The 16,549-nt window shown below is 48.7% G+C and overlaps 1 protein-coding gene across 1 annotated transcript in view; it reads left to right on the top strand.

Moving 5' to 3' along the window:
* The window catches only part of adgra1a (adhesion G protein-coupled receptor A1a), a gene marked incomplete at both ends in the record, with an annotated part of 8,903 nt that extends 7,656 nt beyond the window's left edge, over nucleotides 1-1,247 (top strand). Inside the window, one exon of the mRNA XM_084456185.1 lies at nucleotides 1-1,247. This exon is cut by the window's left edge and continues 401 nt beyond it. Within this exon, the coding sequence (XP_084312311.1) occupies nucleotides 1-1,247 (1,247 nt within the window).
* Between the last annotated feature and the right edge of the window lie 15,302 nt (nucleotides 1,248-16,549).

The following is a 16,549-nucleotide window of genomic DNA, read 5'->3' as shown; positions in this document are numbered from 1 at the left end:
ACTGCGCCAAGCGTGACGACGTGTGGCAGTGCTGGTGGGCGTGCTGCCCGTCCAAAGCCCCGCCGGAGGAGGTGAACGGTCACGGTCACACGCACAGGCGCGGCCCTGACCGGCAGAAGCCGCGACGCGGTCACCTGGACTCCCCCTACTCGGGCAAGCAGCCGCTCCTGTCCCCGCACCTCCACACACCAGCCACATGCTACACAACCAGGCCAGCGCCGCAACAGAGCCCCACGCCCAACCACGAGGGCCCGTGCTGCATGGCCCTGCACGGCCCCGCCCCCTCGCCGCTGATGGAGGCTGCGCCGTGTCCTCGTCCTCAGTCCCTCCCGGACGAGCTCCCCCAGTCCTCGCTGCCCCTGCAGAGCTGCCTGAAGGACAGGACTCAGTCGCGCTCGTTCAGCCGGCCCCGCCCTCGCCTGCGCGACTGCCGCTACCGCATGCTGTCCAGCAGCATGGACGCTGTGCCCCAGCCCTGCCCCAGCCCCCACCCGCACCCCGACCTCCAGCTGCCCTGCCCCGGCCCCCACCCCCACCCCGACCTCCAGCTGCCTTGCCCCAGCCCCCACCCACACCCCGACCTCCAGCTGCCCTGCCCCGGCCCCCACCCCCACTCCGACCTCCAGCTGCCTTGCCCCAGCCCCCACCCGCACCCCGACCTCCAGCTGCCCTGCCCCGGCCCCCACCCCGACCTCCAGCTGCCCTGCCCTGGCCCCCACCCCCACCCCGACCTCCAGCTGCCTTGCCCCAGCCCCCACCCCGACCTCCAGCTGCCCTGCCCCAGCCCCCACCTGGACCAGCAGCTGGCCTCCTTCCACAGCCTCCACCGCCAGAGCTCCTGCCAGAGCATGCAGGACCCCCTCCCCGCCTGCCACAGCCTGCACGCCGCCGTCGACACGCTGTCTTGCCACGAGGGACACACCTGCCCCCGGCACGTGCACTGCCCCCCGACAGCCAACCCCTTCAGCGCTTCACGCTATCCCGACCCACCGGACCATTTTGGCGCGCCATGCCAGCAAGACCCAGAGACGTACAGCTGTGGGTCCAACCAGGAGGAGGACACCATGCTCCACCTGGAGATGAAGCAGCAGGCCCCGCCCCGACAGACCCTCCCCCGGCCTCGAGGCCCCCTGAGCCGGAGGGGGACCTTCAGTCGCAATGGGAGCCTGCAAGAGGACTTCCTGTTTAGCTCAGACACCACAGGCAACATAAGAACTGGGCCTTGGAAGAATGAGACCACCGTGTAGACTAGCCCCATCCAGACCCAACCTTCTGTGTAGTAGTTTGAGCTGTGATCGTTTGCTTTCCGTACAACCCCACACTCCCGCCCTTTACTACTGAGAAAGTGTTGATATGGTCATCCTGCACTCTCCTGCACCCTGTAGAACCCATCCTGCACTCTCCTGCCCCTATAGAACCCATCCTGTGCTCTCCTGCACCCTGTAGAACCCATCCTGCACTCTCCTGCACCCTGTAGAACCCATCCTGCACTCTCCTGCACCTATAGAACCCATCCTGCACTCTCCTGCCCCTATAGAACCCATCCTGTGCTCTCCTGCACCCTATAGAACCCATCTTGCACTCTCCTGCACCCTATAGAAGCCGCACACCAGCTTTAGAGGGACTTTATTTCAGCGTTTTTTCCACGCCACTATTCACGCCACAGAACCCACTTTTCAGCCCCTGAGTGGGCTAGAGACACACAGTCTTTAATGGTGGATGCATGGAAATTGCCTGGAGGTCACTGTACTGTCCCCAACTAGCTGTGACACAAGGGGGCGGAGCCTAACCAGCACGCCACTATCCACACCACGGGCCCCACAACTCAGTCCCTGAATGGGCTAGAGACACACGGTCTTCACCGGTGGAGTCAGGTAGGTGGCCCGGAGAGGGGTACACTGTCCCTGACTGGCTCTGACCTGAGGGGGCGGAGTCTCACCACCACGCCACTATCCACGCCACGGGCCTCACAACTCAGCCCCTGAGTGGGCTAGAGACACACGGTCTTCGCCGGTGGGTGCATGGAGATTGCCCGGTCCGTAGTAGTTCTAGCAGTAGCTGTTACATACAGCTGCAGCAGCTAGCCCACCTCACATTTTCTCCAGGAAATGTACTTTCTAGTTGTCCCATGTGATTTCAATATGGGCTTGAGGCCCATGTGAAAGATGCCCTTCATATGAAAGATGTCCTTGATATGAAATATGTCCTTGGTATGAAAGATGTCCATATGAAAGATGTCCTTGTTTGAAAGATAAGAAATATTAGCCTGGCTTCGCCGGAGCCAATTCTCAAAAATGTCAGGGGTCTGGAAATCCTGTGTTTTTCTATTTCAAAGGGGTGTTATCAGTGGTCAGACCAAAATGCCTCTGGACGTGATTGGATAGACCTACAACCAATCAGAGCAACAAAATGTGGGTTAGTCATCGTATCATATCAAATAGGTAGAGTCGTATCAAACCCGCCCCGTATTAGATAAACGGTTGCGATTGGCTAAACCGGGTCAAGTGGAAACCAGTTTGAATGGTTGGATGACCAAAGTGATCTACGGAGGGAAATGGAATGAGCTCACGTGATCAGACTGCCGATGACAGGCTAATGAAAGATACTTGAGACCCATATGAAAGATGTCCTATTTTTCTACCTGTGTAAGACTAAAACTAAGATTTATTAATATTCCATGTGGTGTGACACACAGACATGGCAACACTTGTTGTTGTGTCTGTGTGTGTGTGTGTGTGTGTGTGTGTTTTTTGTTCATTTGTTTGTTGTGTACTGTATGCATGTGCTTGTCAACCCACCCTGAAGTGGAACCTCAACTATGGCCCAAGGGGGCATTGCTTTGAAACCACTAAGGATTTTCCTGTGGAGAGTGGACAGTCCTGAAGAGAGTGGACAGTCCTGAGGAGAGTGGACAGTCCTGAGCAGAGTGGACAGTCCTGAAGAGAGTGGACTGTCCAGAGCAGAGTGGACAGTCCTGAAGAGAGTGGACAGTCCTGAGCAGAGTGGACAGTCCTGAAGAGAGTGGACAGTCCTGAGGAGAGTGGACAGTCCTGAAGAGAGTGGACAGTCCTGAGCAGAGTGGACAGTCCTGAAGAGAGTGGACAGTCCTGAGGAGAGTGGACAGTCCTGAGCAGAGTGGACAGTCCTGAAGAGAGTGGACAGTCCTGAGGAGAGTGGGCAGTCCTGAGGAGAGTGGACAGTCCTGAGCAGAGTGGGCAGTCCTGAGCAGAGTGGACAGTCCTGAAGAGAGTGGACAGTCCTGAGGAGAGTGGACAGTCCTGAGGAGAGTGGACAGTCCTGAGCAGAGTGGACAGTCCTGAGGAGAGTGGACAGTCCTGAGCAGAGTGGACAGTCCATCTGTTCATCATGTCTGTGCTTAGTTAGACTGAAGACAAAAGTACCAGGGGTATAATAACCCTGAAGACAGAAAGCAGGTTCTGCTGGAGGAACTCGAAGGAGGGAAGGCAGAGCATAATGGGGTTGTTGCCACTACAAAATATCTCCATATAGGATCATATTCCACTGAAGAACAAGGTAGTGCTCTGGCGCTGGGGAAACTACATAGCTAGGTTGAGTGTTAAGAGTTTTTGATGTTTGATCTAAAACACCTTTTTGTGAAGTATCGCACCAGCACTATTTACTACGTATATGTTCACCTTAAAGGAAACCTTTGATTATCACACAAATGTGCAATGAATCACTTATTTATTATGATGTGTAATTATGCCCAAAAAAGTCACTGTGAAAAGAGATGAACCACAGCCACTCACCTACTGTAATTATCTCTGTAAGAGGTGGGTTAGGGTGAGTGTTGGAGGTTAGCGGTGTAAGAGGTGGGTTAGGGTGAGTGTTGGAGGTTAGCGGTGTAAGAGGTGGGTTAGGGTGAGTGTTGGAGGTTAGCAGTGTAAGAGGTGGGTTAGGGTGAGTGTTGGAGGTTAGCGGTGTAAGAGGTGGGTTAGGGTGAGTGTTGGAGGTAAGCGGTGTAAGAGGTGGGTTAGGGTGAGTGTTGGAGGTTAGCGGTGTAAGAGGTGGGTTAGGGTGAGTGTTGGAGGTTAGCGGTGTAAGAGGTGGGTTAGGGTGAGTGTTGGAGGTTAGCGGTGTAAGAGGTGGGTTAGGGTGAGTGTTGGAGGTTAGCGGTGTAAGAGGTGGGTTAGGGTGAGTGTTGGAGGTTAGCGGTGTAAGAGGTGGGTTAGGGTGAGTGTTGGAGGTTAGCGGTGTAAGAGGTGGGTTAGGGTGAGTGTTGGAGGTTAGCGGTGTAAGAGGTGGGTTAGGGTGAGTGTTGGAGGTTAGCGGTGTAGGAGGTGGGTTAGGGTGAGTGTTGGAGGTTAGCGGTGTAAGAGGTGGGTTAGGGTGTGTTGGAGGTTAGCGGTGTAAGAGGTTGGTTAGGGTGAGTGTTGGAGGTTAGCGGTGTAAGAGGTGGGTTAGGGTGAGTGTTGGAGGTTAGCGGTGTAAGAGGTGGGTTAGGGTGAGTGTTGGAGGTTAGCGGTGTAAGAGGTGGGTTAGGGTGAGTGTTGGAGGTTAGCGGTGTAAGAGGTTGGTTAGGGTGAGTGTTGGAGGTTAGCGGTGTAAGAGGTGGGTTAGGGTGAGTGTTGGAGGTTAGCGGTGTAAGAGGTGGGTTAGGGTGAGTGTTGGAGGTTAGCAGTGTAAGAGGTGGGTTAGGGTGAGTGTTGGAGGTTAGCGGTGTAAGAGGTGGGTTAGGGTGAGTGTTGGAGGTTAGCGGTGTAAGAGGTGGGTTAGGGTGAGTGTTGGAGGTTAGCGGTGTAAGAGGTGGGTTAGGGTGAATGTTGGAGGTTAGCGGTGTAAGAGGTGGGTTAGGGTGAGTGTTGGAGGTTAGCGGTGTAAGAGGTGGGTTAGAGCCAAAATGATGAAAAACTATTATGGACTTAAAGGAATAGTAAAGGGAAAAATCATGTTTAGCCCTGTTTTAAGGTTACTTATGATCGTATACAATGCTTCAGATCAAAAAGTTGACAAAACTAGCACTTTTGAGAAAGTCTGATAATTGCTCTACCACCGTTTTGGTCATACAATGGATGTGTGTGGGCACCGAGAAAAATCATTAAAAAAACAATTTCAAAGACGAAACTCACCGAGGTGTTAGTTGGCGTTCTGACATATAATTCGCCATGAAGTAAGATTCTAGTTCATCTGGAAAGGCTTTTTTAAATATTTAGCATATAACTATTTAGTCGCAGCACATACGTGTGTGAACTTCCGCAAACTAGGTAGCCTAGCAACACAAACAATAACAATAGCTACCGTAAGTAGTTCCGCTTCCTGAATCCCCTCTGCGGATTGATCTATACATCTACAACGGTTGCATCAATACAAGTCAATGGATTTCATAAAATGATCAATAAAACCCTACAGGATTCATACTTTGCGGCGAATTTGATGTCAGAACACCAACGGACACCAATTACCCCCTCGGTGAGCTTCTTGTCTTTGAAATTGAGAGTTTAACATGTTTTTTGAATGATTTTTCAAGGTGCCCATCCACATCCATTGTATGACCTGAACAGTGGTAGAGCAATTTTCAACTTTCTCAAAAGTGCTAGTTTTGTCAACGTTTTGATCTGAACCATTGTATATGATCATAAGTAACCTTAAAACAGGGCTAAACATGATTTTTTCCCTTTACTACTCCTTTAACTCAGGGATGCTGTTTACACTATGAGTCTTCAGTGAGTGAGTGAAAGCTGTTTATGCAGCAGCATGTCAGCCTTGTCTTTACTGTATTTACAGCGGTGCTCAAATGAAAGGTTTTGACTGCGGTTGACGTCTCTATGCTTCCCTGTTCAACAGGCCAATAAGCCGCTGTGTAAACCACACAACACTGCTGGACCAGATCTGTCCAGAAAGGCCCTCCTCCCTATTTAAGCATTTAACCTTTATCCTGTATTCTATCAAAATACAACCCTCCTCTCCCTGGTTGAATATGTGCTCCTCTCTCCTCTCCCTGGTTGAATATGTGCTCCTCTCTCCTCTCACTGGTTGAAGACATTACGCTGCCTCTCTTCCTCACAGCATTCCCCACTGAAGTGACGCCATATTGGTGACTTCTACAACGAGGGGTAGGAAGGAGGGAAGAAAGGAAGAGAAGGATGCATGTTAAAGTGTTGGAACAGGGCCCATTTGTTGTGCTGTAAGTCCTGCCCATGGCCATGACCTCTGACCTGTGGAGCTACTGTGACCGAACCCAAACAGAGTTTTCACTTGCTTTCAATACGATTTCTATTTGCCATGGTTTCCAATAAATGTGTTTTATAACCATGTATGAGTCAATTTAATTCTGTCCCAAGAGGATCACAAGGGTGATCTGACTCATTCACATTCACATGTAGTAAACTCATTCATGATGCACCACACTTATTTCAAGCAAGGCGTGGACATTCATATATAATGCAAAATACATATGTAGAATGTAGTTGATGTAGGGTATAACATAATAGTATAGGTGGGTATTAAATGTGTATAGGGTTAGGGTTAGCCCTAACCCTAACCCATAACCCATAGTATAACAGCAGACCAGCGTTGCAGTCATTGGTAGGATACTGTGTGACTATCAGAAGCGGGACGAAGCCAGTGGACGCACGACCACAGAGATCCTGGGTGTGATACCGGCTAGTCCCTGCTCTCTAGGTCTCTCTCTAGTCCCCTGCTCTCTAGGTCTCTCTCTAGTCCCCTGCTCTCTAGTCCTCTCTCTAGTCCCCTGCTCTCTAGTCCTCTCTCTCTAGTCCTCTCTCTAGTTCTCTCTCTCTAGTTCTCTCTCTCTAGTTCTCTCTCTCTAGTCCCCTGCTCTCTAGTCCCCTGCTCTCTAGTTCTCTCTCTCTAGTTCTCTCTCTCTAGTCCTCTCTCTCTAGTCCTCTCTCTCTAGTCCTCTCTCTCTAGTTCTCTCTCTCTAGTCCCCTGCTCTCTAGTCCTCTCTCTCTAGTTCTCTCTCTCTAGTCCCCTGCTCTCTAGTCCCCTGCTCACTAGTCCTCTCTCTCTAGTCCTCTCTCTCTAGTCCCCTGCTCTCTAGTCCTCTCTCTCTAGTCCCCTGCTCTCTAGTTCTCTCTCTCTAGTCCTCTCTCTCTAGTCCCCTGCTCACTAGTCCTCTCTCTCTAGTCCTCTCTCTCTAGTCCCCTGCTCTCTAGTTCTCTCTCTCTAGTCCCCTGCTCACTAGTCCTCTCTCTCTAGTCCTCTCTCTCTAGTCCCCTGCTCTCTAGTTCCCTCTCTCTATTCCCTTGCTCTCTAGTTCTCTCTCTCTAGTCCCCTGCTCACTAGTCCTCTCTCTAGTCCCCTGCTCTCTAGTCCTCTCTCTCTAGTCCTCTCTCTCTAGTCCCCTGCTCTCTAGTTCTCTCTCTCTAGTCCCCTGCTCACTAGTCCTCTCTCTCTAGTCCTCTCTCTCTAGTCCCCTGCTCTCTAGTTCTCTCTCTCTAGTCCCCTGCTCTCTAGTCCTCTCTCTCTAGTCCTCTCTCTCTAGTCCTCTCTCTCTAGTCCCCTGCTCTCTAGTCCTCTCTCTCTAGTCCTCTCTCTCTAGTCCCCTGCTCTCTAGTCCTCTCTCTCTAGTCCTCTCTCTCTAGTCCTCTCTCTCTAGTCCCCTGCTGACTAGTCCTCTCTCTCTAGTCCTCTCTCTAGTCCTCTCTCTCTAGTCCCCTGCTCTCTAGTTCTCTCTCTCTAGTCCTCTCTCTCTAGTCCCTGCTCTCTAGTCCCCTGCTCTCTAGTCCCCTGCTCTCTAGTCCTCTCTCTCTAGTCCCTGCTCTCTAGTCCTCTCTCTCTAGTCCTCTCTCTCTAGTCCTCTCTCTCTAGTCCTCTCTCTCTAGTCCCTGCTCTCTAGTCCCCTGCTCTCTAGTTCTCTCTCTCTAGTCCCCTGCTCTCTAGTCCTCTCTCTCTAGTCCCCTGCTCTCTAGTCCTCTCTCTCTAGTCCTCTCTCTCTAGTTCTCTCTCTCTAGTCCTCTCTCTCTAGTTCTCTCTCTCTAGTTCTCTCTCTCTAGTTCTCTCTCTAGTCCCCTGCTCTCTAGTCCTCTCTCTCTAGTCCTCTCTCTCTAGTCCTCTCTCTCTAGTTCTCTCTCTCTAGTTCTCTCTCTCTAGTCCCCTGCTCTCTAGTCCCCTGCTCTCTAGTCCTCTCTCTCTAGTCCTCTCTCTCTAGTTCTCTCTCTCTAGTTCTCTCTCTAGTCCCCTGCTCTCTAGTCCTCTCTCTCTAGTCCTCTCTCTCTAGTCCTCTCTCTCTAGTCCTCTCTCTCTAGTTCTCTCTCTCTAGTCCTCTCTCTCTAGTCCCCTGCTCTCTAGTCCTCTCTCTCTAGTCCTCTCTCTCTAGTTCTCTCTCTCTAGTCCCCTGCTCTCTAGTCCTCTCTCTCTAGTCCTCTCTCTCTAGTCCTCTCTCTCTAGTCCTCTCTCTCTAGTCCCTGCTCTCTAGTCCCCTGCTCTCTAGTCCTCTCTCTCTAGTCCTCTCTCTCTAGTCCTCTCTCTCTAGTCCTCTCTCTCTAGTCCTCTCTCTCTAGTCCTCTCTCTCTAGTCCCCTGCTCTCTAGTCCTCTCTCTCTAGTCCTCTCTCTCTAGTTCTCTCTCTCTAGTCCCCTGCTCTCTAGTCCTCTCTCTCTAGTCCTCTCTCTCTAGTCCTCTCTCTCTAGTTCTCTCTCTCTAGTCCCCTGCTCTCTAGTCCTCTCTCTCTAGTCCTCTCTCTCTAGTTCTCTCTCTCTAGTCCTCTCTCTCTAGTCCCCTGCTCTCTAGTCCTCTCTCTCTAGTCCTCTCTCTCTAGTTCTCTCTTTCTAGTCCCCTGCTCTCTAGTTCTCTCTCTCTAGTCCTCTCTCTCTAGTTCTCTCTCTCTAGTCCTCTCTCTCTAGTCCTCTCTCTCTAGTCCCCTGCTCTCTAGTCCTCTCTCTCTAGTCCCTGCTCTCTAGTCCCCTGCTCTCTAGTCCTCTCTCTCTAGTCCTCTCTCTCTAGTCCCCTGCTCTCTAGTCCCCTGCTCTCTAGTCCTCTCTCTCTAGTCCCTGCTCTCTAGTCCCCTGCTCTCTAGTCCTCTCTCTAGTCCTCTCTCTCTAGTCCTCTCTCTCTAGTCCTCTCTCTCTAGTCCCCTGCTCTCTAGTCCTCTCTCTCTAGTCCTCTCTCTCTAGTCCCCTGCTCTCTAGTCCCCTGCTCTCTAGTTCTCTCTCTCTAGTCCCCTGCTCACTAGTCCTCTCTCTCTAGTCCCCTGCTCACTAGTCCTCTCTCTCTAGTTCTCTCTCTCTAGTCCCCTGCTCACTAGTTCTCTCTCTCTAGTCCCCTGCTCTCTAGTCCTCTCTCTCTAGTCCCCTGCTCTCTAGTCCTCTCTCTCTAGTCCTCTCTCTCTAGTCCTCTCTCTCTAGTCCTCTCTCTCTAGTCCCTGCTCTCTAGTCCCCTGCTCTCTAGTTCTCTCTCTCTAGTCCCCTGCTCACTAGTCCTCTCTCTCTAGTCCCCTGCTCACTAGTTCTCTCTCTCTAGTCCTCTCTCTCTAGTCCTCTCTCTCTAGTCCTCTCTCTCTAGTCCTCTCTCTCTAGTCCTCTCTCTAGTCCCCTGCTCTCTAGTCCTCTCTCTCTAGTCCTCTCTCTCTAGTCCTCTCTCTCTAGTCCTCTCTCTCTAGTTCTCTCTCTCTAGTCCCCTGCTCTCTAGTTCTCTCTCTCTAGTCCTCTCTCTCTAGTCCTCTCTCTCTAGTCCTCTCTCTCTAGTCCTCTCTCTCTAGTTCTCTCTCTCTAGTCCTCTCTCTCTAGTCCTCTCTCTCTAGTTCTCTCTCTCTAGTCCCCTGCTCTCTAGTCCTCTCTCTCTAGTCCCCTGCTCTCTAGTTCTCTCTCTCTAGTCCTCTCTCTCTAGTCCTCTCTCTCTAGTCCTCTCTCTCTAGTCCTCTCTCTCTAGTCCTCTCTCTCTAGTCCCCTGCTCTCTAGTTCTCTCTCTCTAGTCCTCTCTCTCTAGTTCTCTCTCTCTAGTCCCTGCTCTCTAGTCCCCTGCTATCCTGACTAACACCTGACCTGAGTGGGTCTAGTGAATCTGCGTGTTCAGGGCATCTTGGCAGTGAAGAGACGGTGAAATCCACTCCAGCCACAGCGATCACTGCAGTAGAGAGATGTAGGAGTTGAAGTGTGCTCGGTGCCGGTCATTAAAATGTTCCACACAAATGAATGCTTTCACTTCGTATCCCATCATTCCTCATTTCCTTTCCCTGTATCCTGCTGAGCTCTCTCTTCTGCCATCTGCTGGTAACTGTCCACACCAAACAACAACAACAACATTACACCAAAATATAGACAGTCGATGTGTCTTATTGTGTCTAGGTTTCAGATAGAATGGGGGTTAGGTGTTCTTTTTAGTTAAAGGTGGTCAAAGTGGTCAGAGAAATTCTGAAGAAAACTTGAGAACTAGTTTGGTTGCTTCAAAATACAGTTCTCATTGGTCTGGTCTCAGCTGCCCTGGTCTCAGCTGCCCTGGTCTGCTCTCAGCTGCCCTGGTACGAGCTGCCCTGGTACGAGCTGCCCTGGTCTGCTCTCAGCTGCCCTGGTACCAGCTGCCCTGGTCTGGTCTCAGCCTCCCTGGTCTGGTCTCAATTACCCTGGTCTAGTCTCAGCTTCCCTGGTCTGGTACCAGGTGTTCTGGGTCCTGTCCTGGTACCAGGTGTTCTGGGTCCTGTCCTGGTACCAGGTGTTCTGGGTCCTGCCCTGGTCTCAGCTGTCCTGGTACCAGGTGTTCTGGGTCCAGCCCTGGTACCAGGTGTTCTGGGTCCTGCCCTGGTCTCAGCTGTCCTGGTACCAGGTGTTCTGGGTCCTGTCCTGGTACCAGGTGTTCTGGGTCCTGCCCTGGTCTCAGCTGTCCTGGTACCAGGTGTTCTGGGTCCTGTCCTGGTACCAGGTGTTCTGGGTCCTGCCCTGGTCTCAGCTGTCCTGGTACCAGGTGTTCTGGGTCCTGTCCTGGTACCAGGTGATCTGGGTCCTGCCCTGTGGTCATCTCCATTATGGTGTCCATTGCAGGGATTAAGGTTCTTAAGGGTTCTGCTTCCATCATTGCAGATTAGAGTTTAGGTTCCATTTTGATATTGTGCTTTTTAGTTTGGTAACATGATGTATTGGTTCTTTGCTTGATATCTAAAGTGGATTAAGAAGCACTCGAATGGCATCAAGTCAATATCGCCTGTATCCATGTTTGACACTGTGAAGAGGCACATACAGCATGTCCTATTTTACTGGCACTGACTTCCCTCCTGGAGAGACCAGCTGGAAACATTTTACCCCTCACTCATACCCATGAGTCACTTTACCTTCCAAACTATGACTTATTTAGAGAGCCACCTAGCCGGGCCTGTTTGTTCTCTTTCACACGGCCGTCTGTGTGAGTTCTGAGGTCTTAGCTGAGGCTGTTCAGTCTGCTTCTGCCATGGGCACTGAGGGGTAATGGACAAGACACACCACTCACTGGGTCAGGAGGCAGAACCTATTAGAGAGAGAGAGCAGAGTAGAGAGAGAGAGAGAGGGAGCAGAGGTAGAGAGAGATAGAGAGAGCAGAGGTAGAGAGAGAGAGAGAGCAGAGGTAGAGAGAGAGAGTAAGAGGGAGAGGTAGAGAGAGGAAGGAGGAAGTGATGAGAGGGAGGGGTGGACATTGTGAAAACAAAGATAGTAATAGTGCTCAGAGAGCACAGACCTCTGCCCATGAAAGCATGTAGTGTCTCTGTGTGCGCAGGTGCGTGAGCAGGACGTTTGGCATTTCTGAGTCCGTTAGGCCAAGAGCTCTATGCCAGTCCATACCCTGAGCTCTATGCCAGTCCAAACCCTGAGCTCTATGCCAGTCCAAACCCTGAGCTCTATGCCAGTCCAAACCCTGAGCTCTATGCCAGTCCAAACCCTGTGTCTCAGTGACCTTCCCATGTCAAGATATGATCGTTTCAATACCTACCATTGATAAAGAATGAATGGAGGTGAATGTCCATCCATGTTTGGGCGGCTTGTGGAGGTAAATAACTGAATTTGTGCTGATTATTCTCTACGCCATTACAAAAAAGATGGACCCAACTCTTCGTGTAAGAGGCACACAAAGTTATTTCAGAAACCATGCAGTCAAAGATTTAGATCTACTTTAACGGATTTGACATTTTCTGATAATCTATAAAAATAAAAATAAAAACTAACTCACTGCTCTTAGTCAAAAGTAGGAATAAACATCAACAATAATATATAATAATATAATAATATATAATAATAAGAGAAGAAAAAGACAGAAAAATGCAACATTTTATATCAAACCAAGACGGTGCATGAGCACACAAACACTGGTGAACCTCTACCGCAGCGTCATCAAGAGTATCCTGACTGGAGGCCTCCCAGCCTGGTACGGTAACACCACCGCCCACGACAGACACGCCATCCAGAGGGAGGTGAAGACAGCACAGAAGATCATCAGAGCAGAACTCCCAGCCATCGAGGATCTCTACAACCAACGCTGGCACAGGAAGGCCATCTCCATCACAATAGACACCAACCACCCCAACTACCACCCAGCTACCACCTACTACATTATGTTCATTTTTGTCTCTATATGTGAAGCATGTATTTTCCCTATTGTAAAGCACTTTGAGCTGCATTTATTGTATGAAAGGTGCTATACAAATAAGGTTATTTGTATACTTACTTACTTACTTACTTGCTGAGCATCAGGACTGCGAAGGAGAGGTTCCACAACAGCTGCTTTCCTGGTGTGGTCCGCAAGCTCAATAGCCAACAGCTGCAGTAGACTGACACGACCCATTACTGATGGAGTAATATAGACCCTAGCACAGAAGAGAATGTATCCTTCCTAGGACTGATGGAGTAATATAGACCCTAGCACAGAAGAGAATGTATCCTTCCTAGGACTGATGGAGTAATATAGACCCTAGCACAGAAGAGAATGTATCCTTCCTAGGACAGATGGAGTAATATAGACCCTAGCACAGAAGAGAATGTACCCTTCCTAGGACAGATGGGAGTAATAATGAATGCAATGACACATATTGCTCTTGCATCACTGCGCAGAAGGAACTGGAAGCCACAGTGGAGCATTAGATGAGGATAGGAGAGAGCTCGCTGCATGGAGCTCTGCAATCTAACAACTGAATTAGTCTGTGTGCAAGAGAAGGGCCTGGACTGCCTGTCTGAGAGCACAAGAGAAGGGCCTGGACTGCCTGTCTGAGAGCACAAGAGAAGGGCCTGGACTGCCTGTCTGAGAGCACACATACACACACATCTGACATGATGGCACTTGTGTAATCTGTGTCCTGCATCAAATGCCAGTGATGGTCACTCTATAAGAGATAAACAACCAAGTCTGCAGGCCTCTATAAGAGATAAACAACCAAGTCTGCAGGCCTCTATATGAGATAAACAACCAAGTCTGCAGGCCTCTATATGAGATAAACAACCAAGTCTGCAGGCCTCTATATGAGATAAACAACCAAGTCTGCAGGCCTCTATATGAGATAAACAACCAAGTCTGCACTCTATATGAGATAAACAAACAAGTCTACAGGCCTTGCCAGCAAAAAAACAACATGAAAATACATGCCAATATTTCTTTGTTCTCTCGTTTGAGTATACAAATAATAGTCATATTATTAGAAGTGTCCTATTATTACAGATAATCATGTCATTATTCTTTCTCTCTGTCAAGATAATTACAAAAAGGTTTTAATTTACTGCCTGGGGAGAAAAAATGGATTCACTCTGGATTCCTCTACTGCATCATGAATGCATTACATTACATCACATTACATTACAGTCATTTAGCTGACGCTTTTATCCGAAGCAACTTACAATAATTTGCATTAAACATAGGAAATGTACATCTCCTTTCTAAAACAAGGGACTAAAAGCATAATCTAATGCTAACTAATGTTCCCCATAGCATAAGATATTTCTCATAGCAGCTCAGTTTCATTTAGATATCCTTTATACATAGACACAGCTCTTGCTAATCAAATTGGTTATAGTTCTGATGTTCATCAGTACAGTACTAGAACTTCATCTCAAGGACTACTTACAGTCCCACGTCCAGGAACTAATGCAATGAAAAACACTGTACTATACAGTATAGGGCTATTTCTTTATGGAATACTCTTCCTTTGAATGTTAGAAACATCCCAAGAAAGGAAGCATTCAAAAGACATGTAAAACTACATCTGAATGCTTGAGAGTTACTGTTGTCTTGCACTGTTATAGACTTTGTATTTACTATAATGCATTTCACTTTTAAATATTGTAACTGGATTTGTGTATTATTGTAATTTGTGTATCTTATTATTGTAAAATTAACTTGTGTATTTTATTATTGTAACTTGTGTATTTTATTATTGTAACATGAGTATTTTATGAGGACCCCAGGAAGACTAGCCTGTCGTTTGTGCGTCGGCTAATGGTGATCCTGAATAAACAATAAACATAGACAGAGTGCATACGGTATAAATGATGCACCATACAGGTTGCAGTATATAGTGTAAACATCACTAATAGATTCATAACAGATGGCTGCTTTGAAACACTGCATTACTCTGCATGACAGACCCAGCCGTCAGAGGACGAGTAACAAAACAACTGTTTTCATCGCCATGACCAACCTAAATGTTGTTCAACTGTGCTGACTGGCCTTTAAAAAGCTTTCATTCTCTCTTAAAAGCCTCCCCCCCCCCCTCCCTCTCTCTGCTCCTTCTCCTCCTGCTTTGGTCTTTGGATGTTAACGCTTCATCTCTCATTGGCCAGGCTACCCCTCCCCCCTCCCCCACCCCCTCTCTCCCCACCCCCCCACGGGCCAGTCAGACGCCTGAGCCATTTCTCCAGCAGGAAGTCAGAAGCATTGTGCAGACGTCCCTGATTGGAGCGTGACCTATTTAAGAGTCTTGGCCAGCCAGCAGACCTGTCTCTTCCATGCTACCACTGTGTGGCGACCAGCGAGGGCGCCCATCTCTGCCAGCACGGCCCTGAACAGCACTGGGCCCTGAACAGCACTGGGCCCTGAACAGCACTGGGCCCTGAACAGCACCAATCAATCACGCTGCCAGACAACCTGTCAGTCAATCAATCAATTTTCCACTGAACAAATCATGAATGTATTCCTTGTTCTACCCATCAAAGGAAATGTGCTCATGTCAGGGATGTAAGCAGGAAGAATGGCTTGAGATCAAACAGGAACTGGATGACTAGAAGATCCTTTTCCATGTGTGGATCCGTCTCCATTTGACTCTTAGAAACCAGAGTCCGAACCCTTTTTGTGTGAGGGTGAACCCTCAGATAGTCATGTGGTCAGTGTGAGGGTGAACCCTCAGATAGTCATGTGGTCAGTGTGAGGGTGAACCCTCAGATAGTCATGTGGTCAGTGTGAGGGTGAACCCTCAGATAGTCATGTGGTCAGTGTGAGGGTGAAACCTCAGATAGTCATGTGGTCAGTGTGAGGGTGAACCCTCAGATAGTCATGTGGTCAGTGTGAGGGTGAACCCTCAGATAGTCATGTGGTCAGTGTGAGGGTGAACCCTCAGATAGTCATGTGGTCAGTGTGAGGGTGAACCCTCAGATAGTTTATGTGGTTGTTCTGCATCAGTTGATACATTATGATCATTGTGATGTCATGATTCCCGTCTACTTACTCACAAAGAAAATGAATAGTGAAGCTTCAAGTCATTGGTTTTATCCAGAACAAGAACAGCCCCTGCCTGTGGAGGACCTCTGGTCTCCATGATGTACTGCCCCCATGTGGACCTTTCAAACATCACACCCAGGCTATTCAGAAGTGAGGGTAGACAGCAGGCCAATATGCACCATGATACCGTTCATACAAATAACACATGGAGGTATGCAGTGGACTATTACCATTAAACAAGCTTTACGGTTTGTATGAACATTCCATGGCTGTGCTGCTTGACTAGTAGTGTTCAGGGTTAGGGTTGGGTAAACACTGAACACTGGTTCAGATTTTTTTTTCCTCACGTATAAAAGTACAGTGTACAATAGTGAAACGTTGCTGCCGACGTGATATGCTCTAAAGATTACAAATAATTACAAATACACAACTTACAAAGTACACAGAGCCATAGAAATCTATACAATATAAAGATACCGGTGTGGATGGATTATGTACATGCTATTAATATACACAGAATTCCTGGCACCCCTGACAGGCAATGCACAAACAATATTTAAAAACGTTATATACAATATAATTATAGAGAAACTCAAATACCAGCATGTGATGAGACTGTACTATATTAAAGTTCCAATGGAACCAACCAAGACCATTGACTGATTTAATTAAAACATCTGTTTCCTCTAAATCAAGGTTTCACAATTGATAACACCCTTAAAGATTATTGTAAATAACATCTACCAAAATTAAACCAGGTATTAAATTCCAGTTATTTAAGTTAGTCTAAGTCATAAGGAACAATATTGAGCAATATTGAGTAACACACATGCAATATCCCTTGTCATCCAACAACCTGAAGAAAACAGATCTGGCAGTTCAAAAGAGACAGGTGGTCGTAGACCTTCATAAACCTGCTAATGGCTACAAGAAGATTGAATATACCACTGAGCACTGTGAGGGCAATT

This window comes from Borostomias antarcticus (assembly GCF_949987555.1).
Source record: "Borostomias antarcticus genome assembly, chromosome: 22".
NCBI classification, from domain to species: Eukaryota; Metazoa; Chordata; class Actinopteri; order Stomiiformes; family Stomiidae; genus Borostomias; species Borostomias antarcticus.
This window is presented reverse-complemented; position numbering and strand designations above follow the sequence as displayed.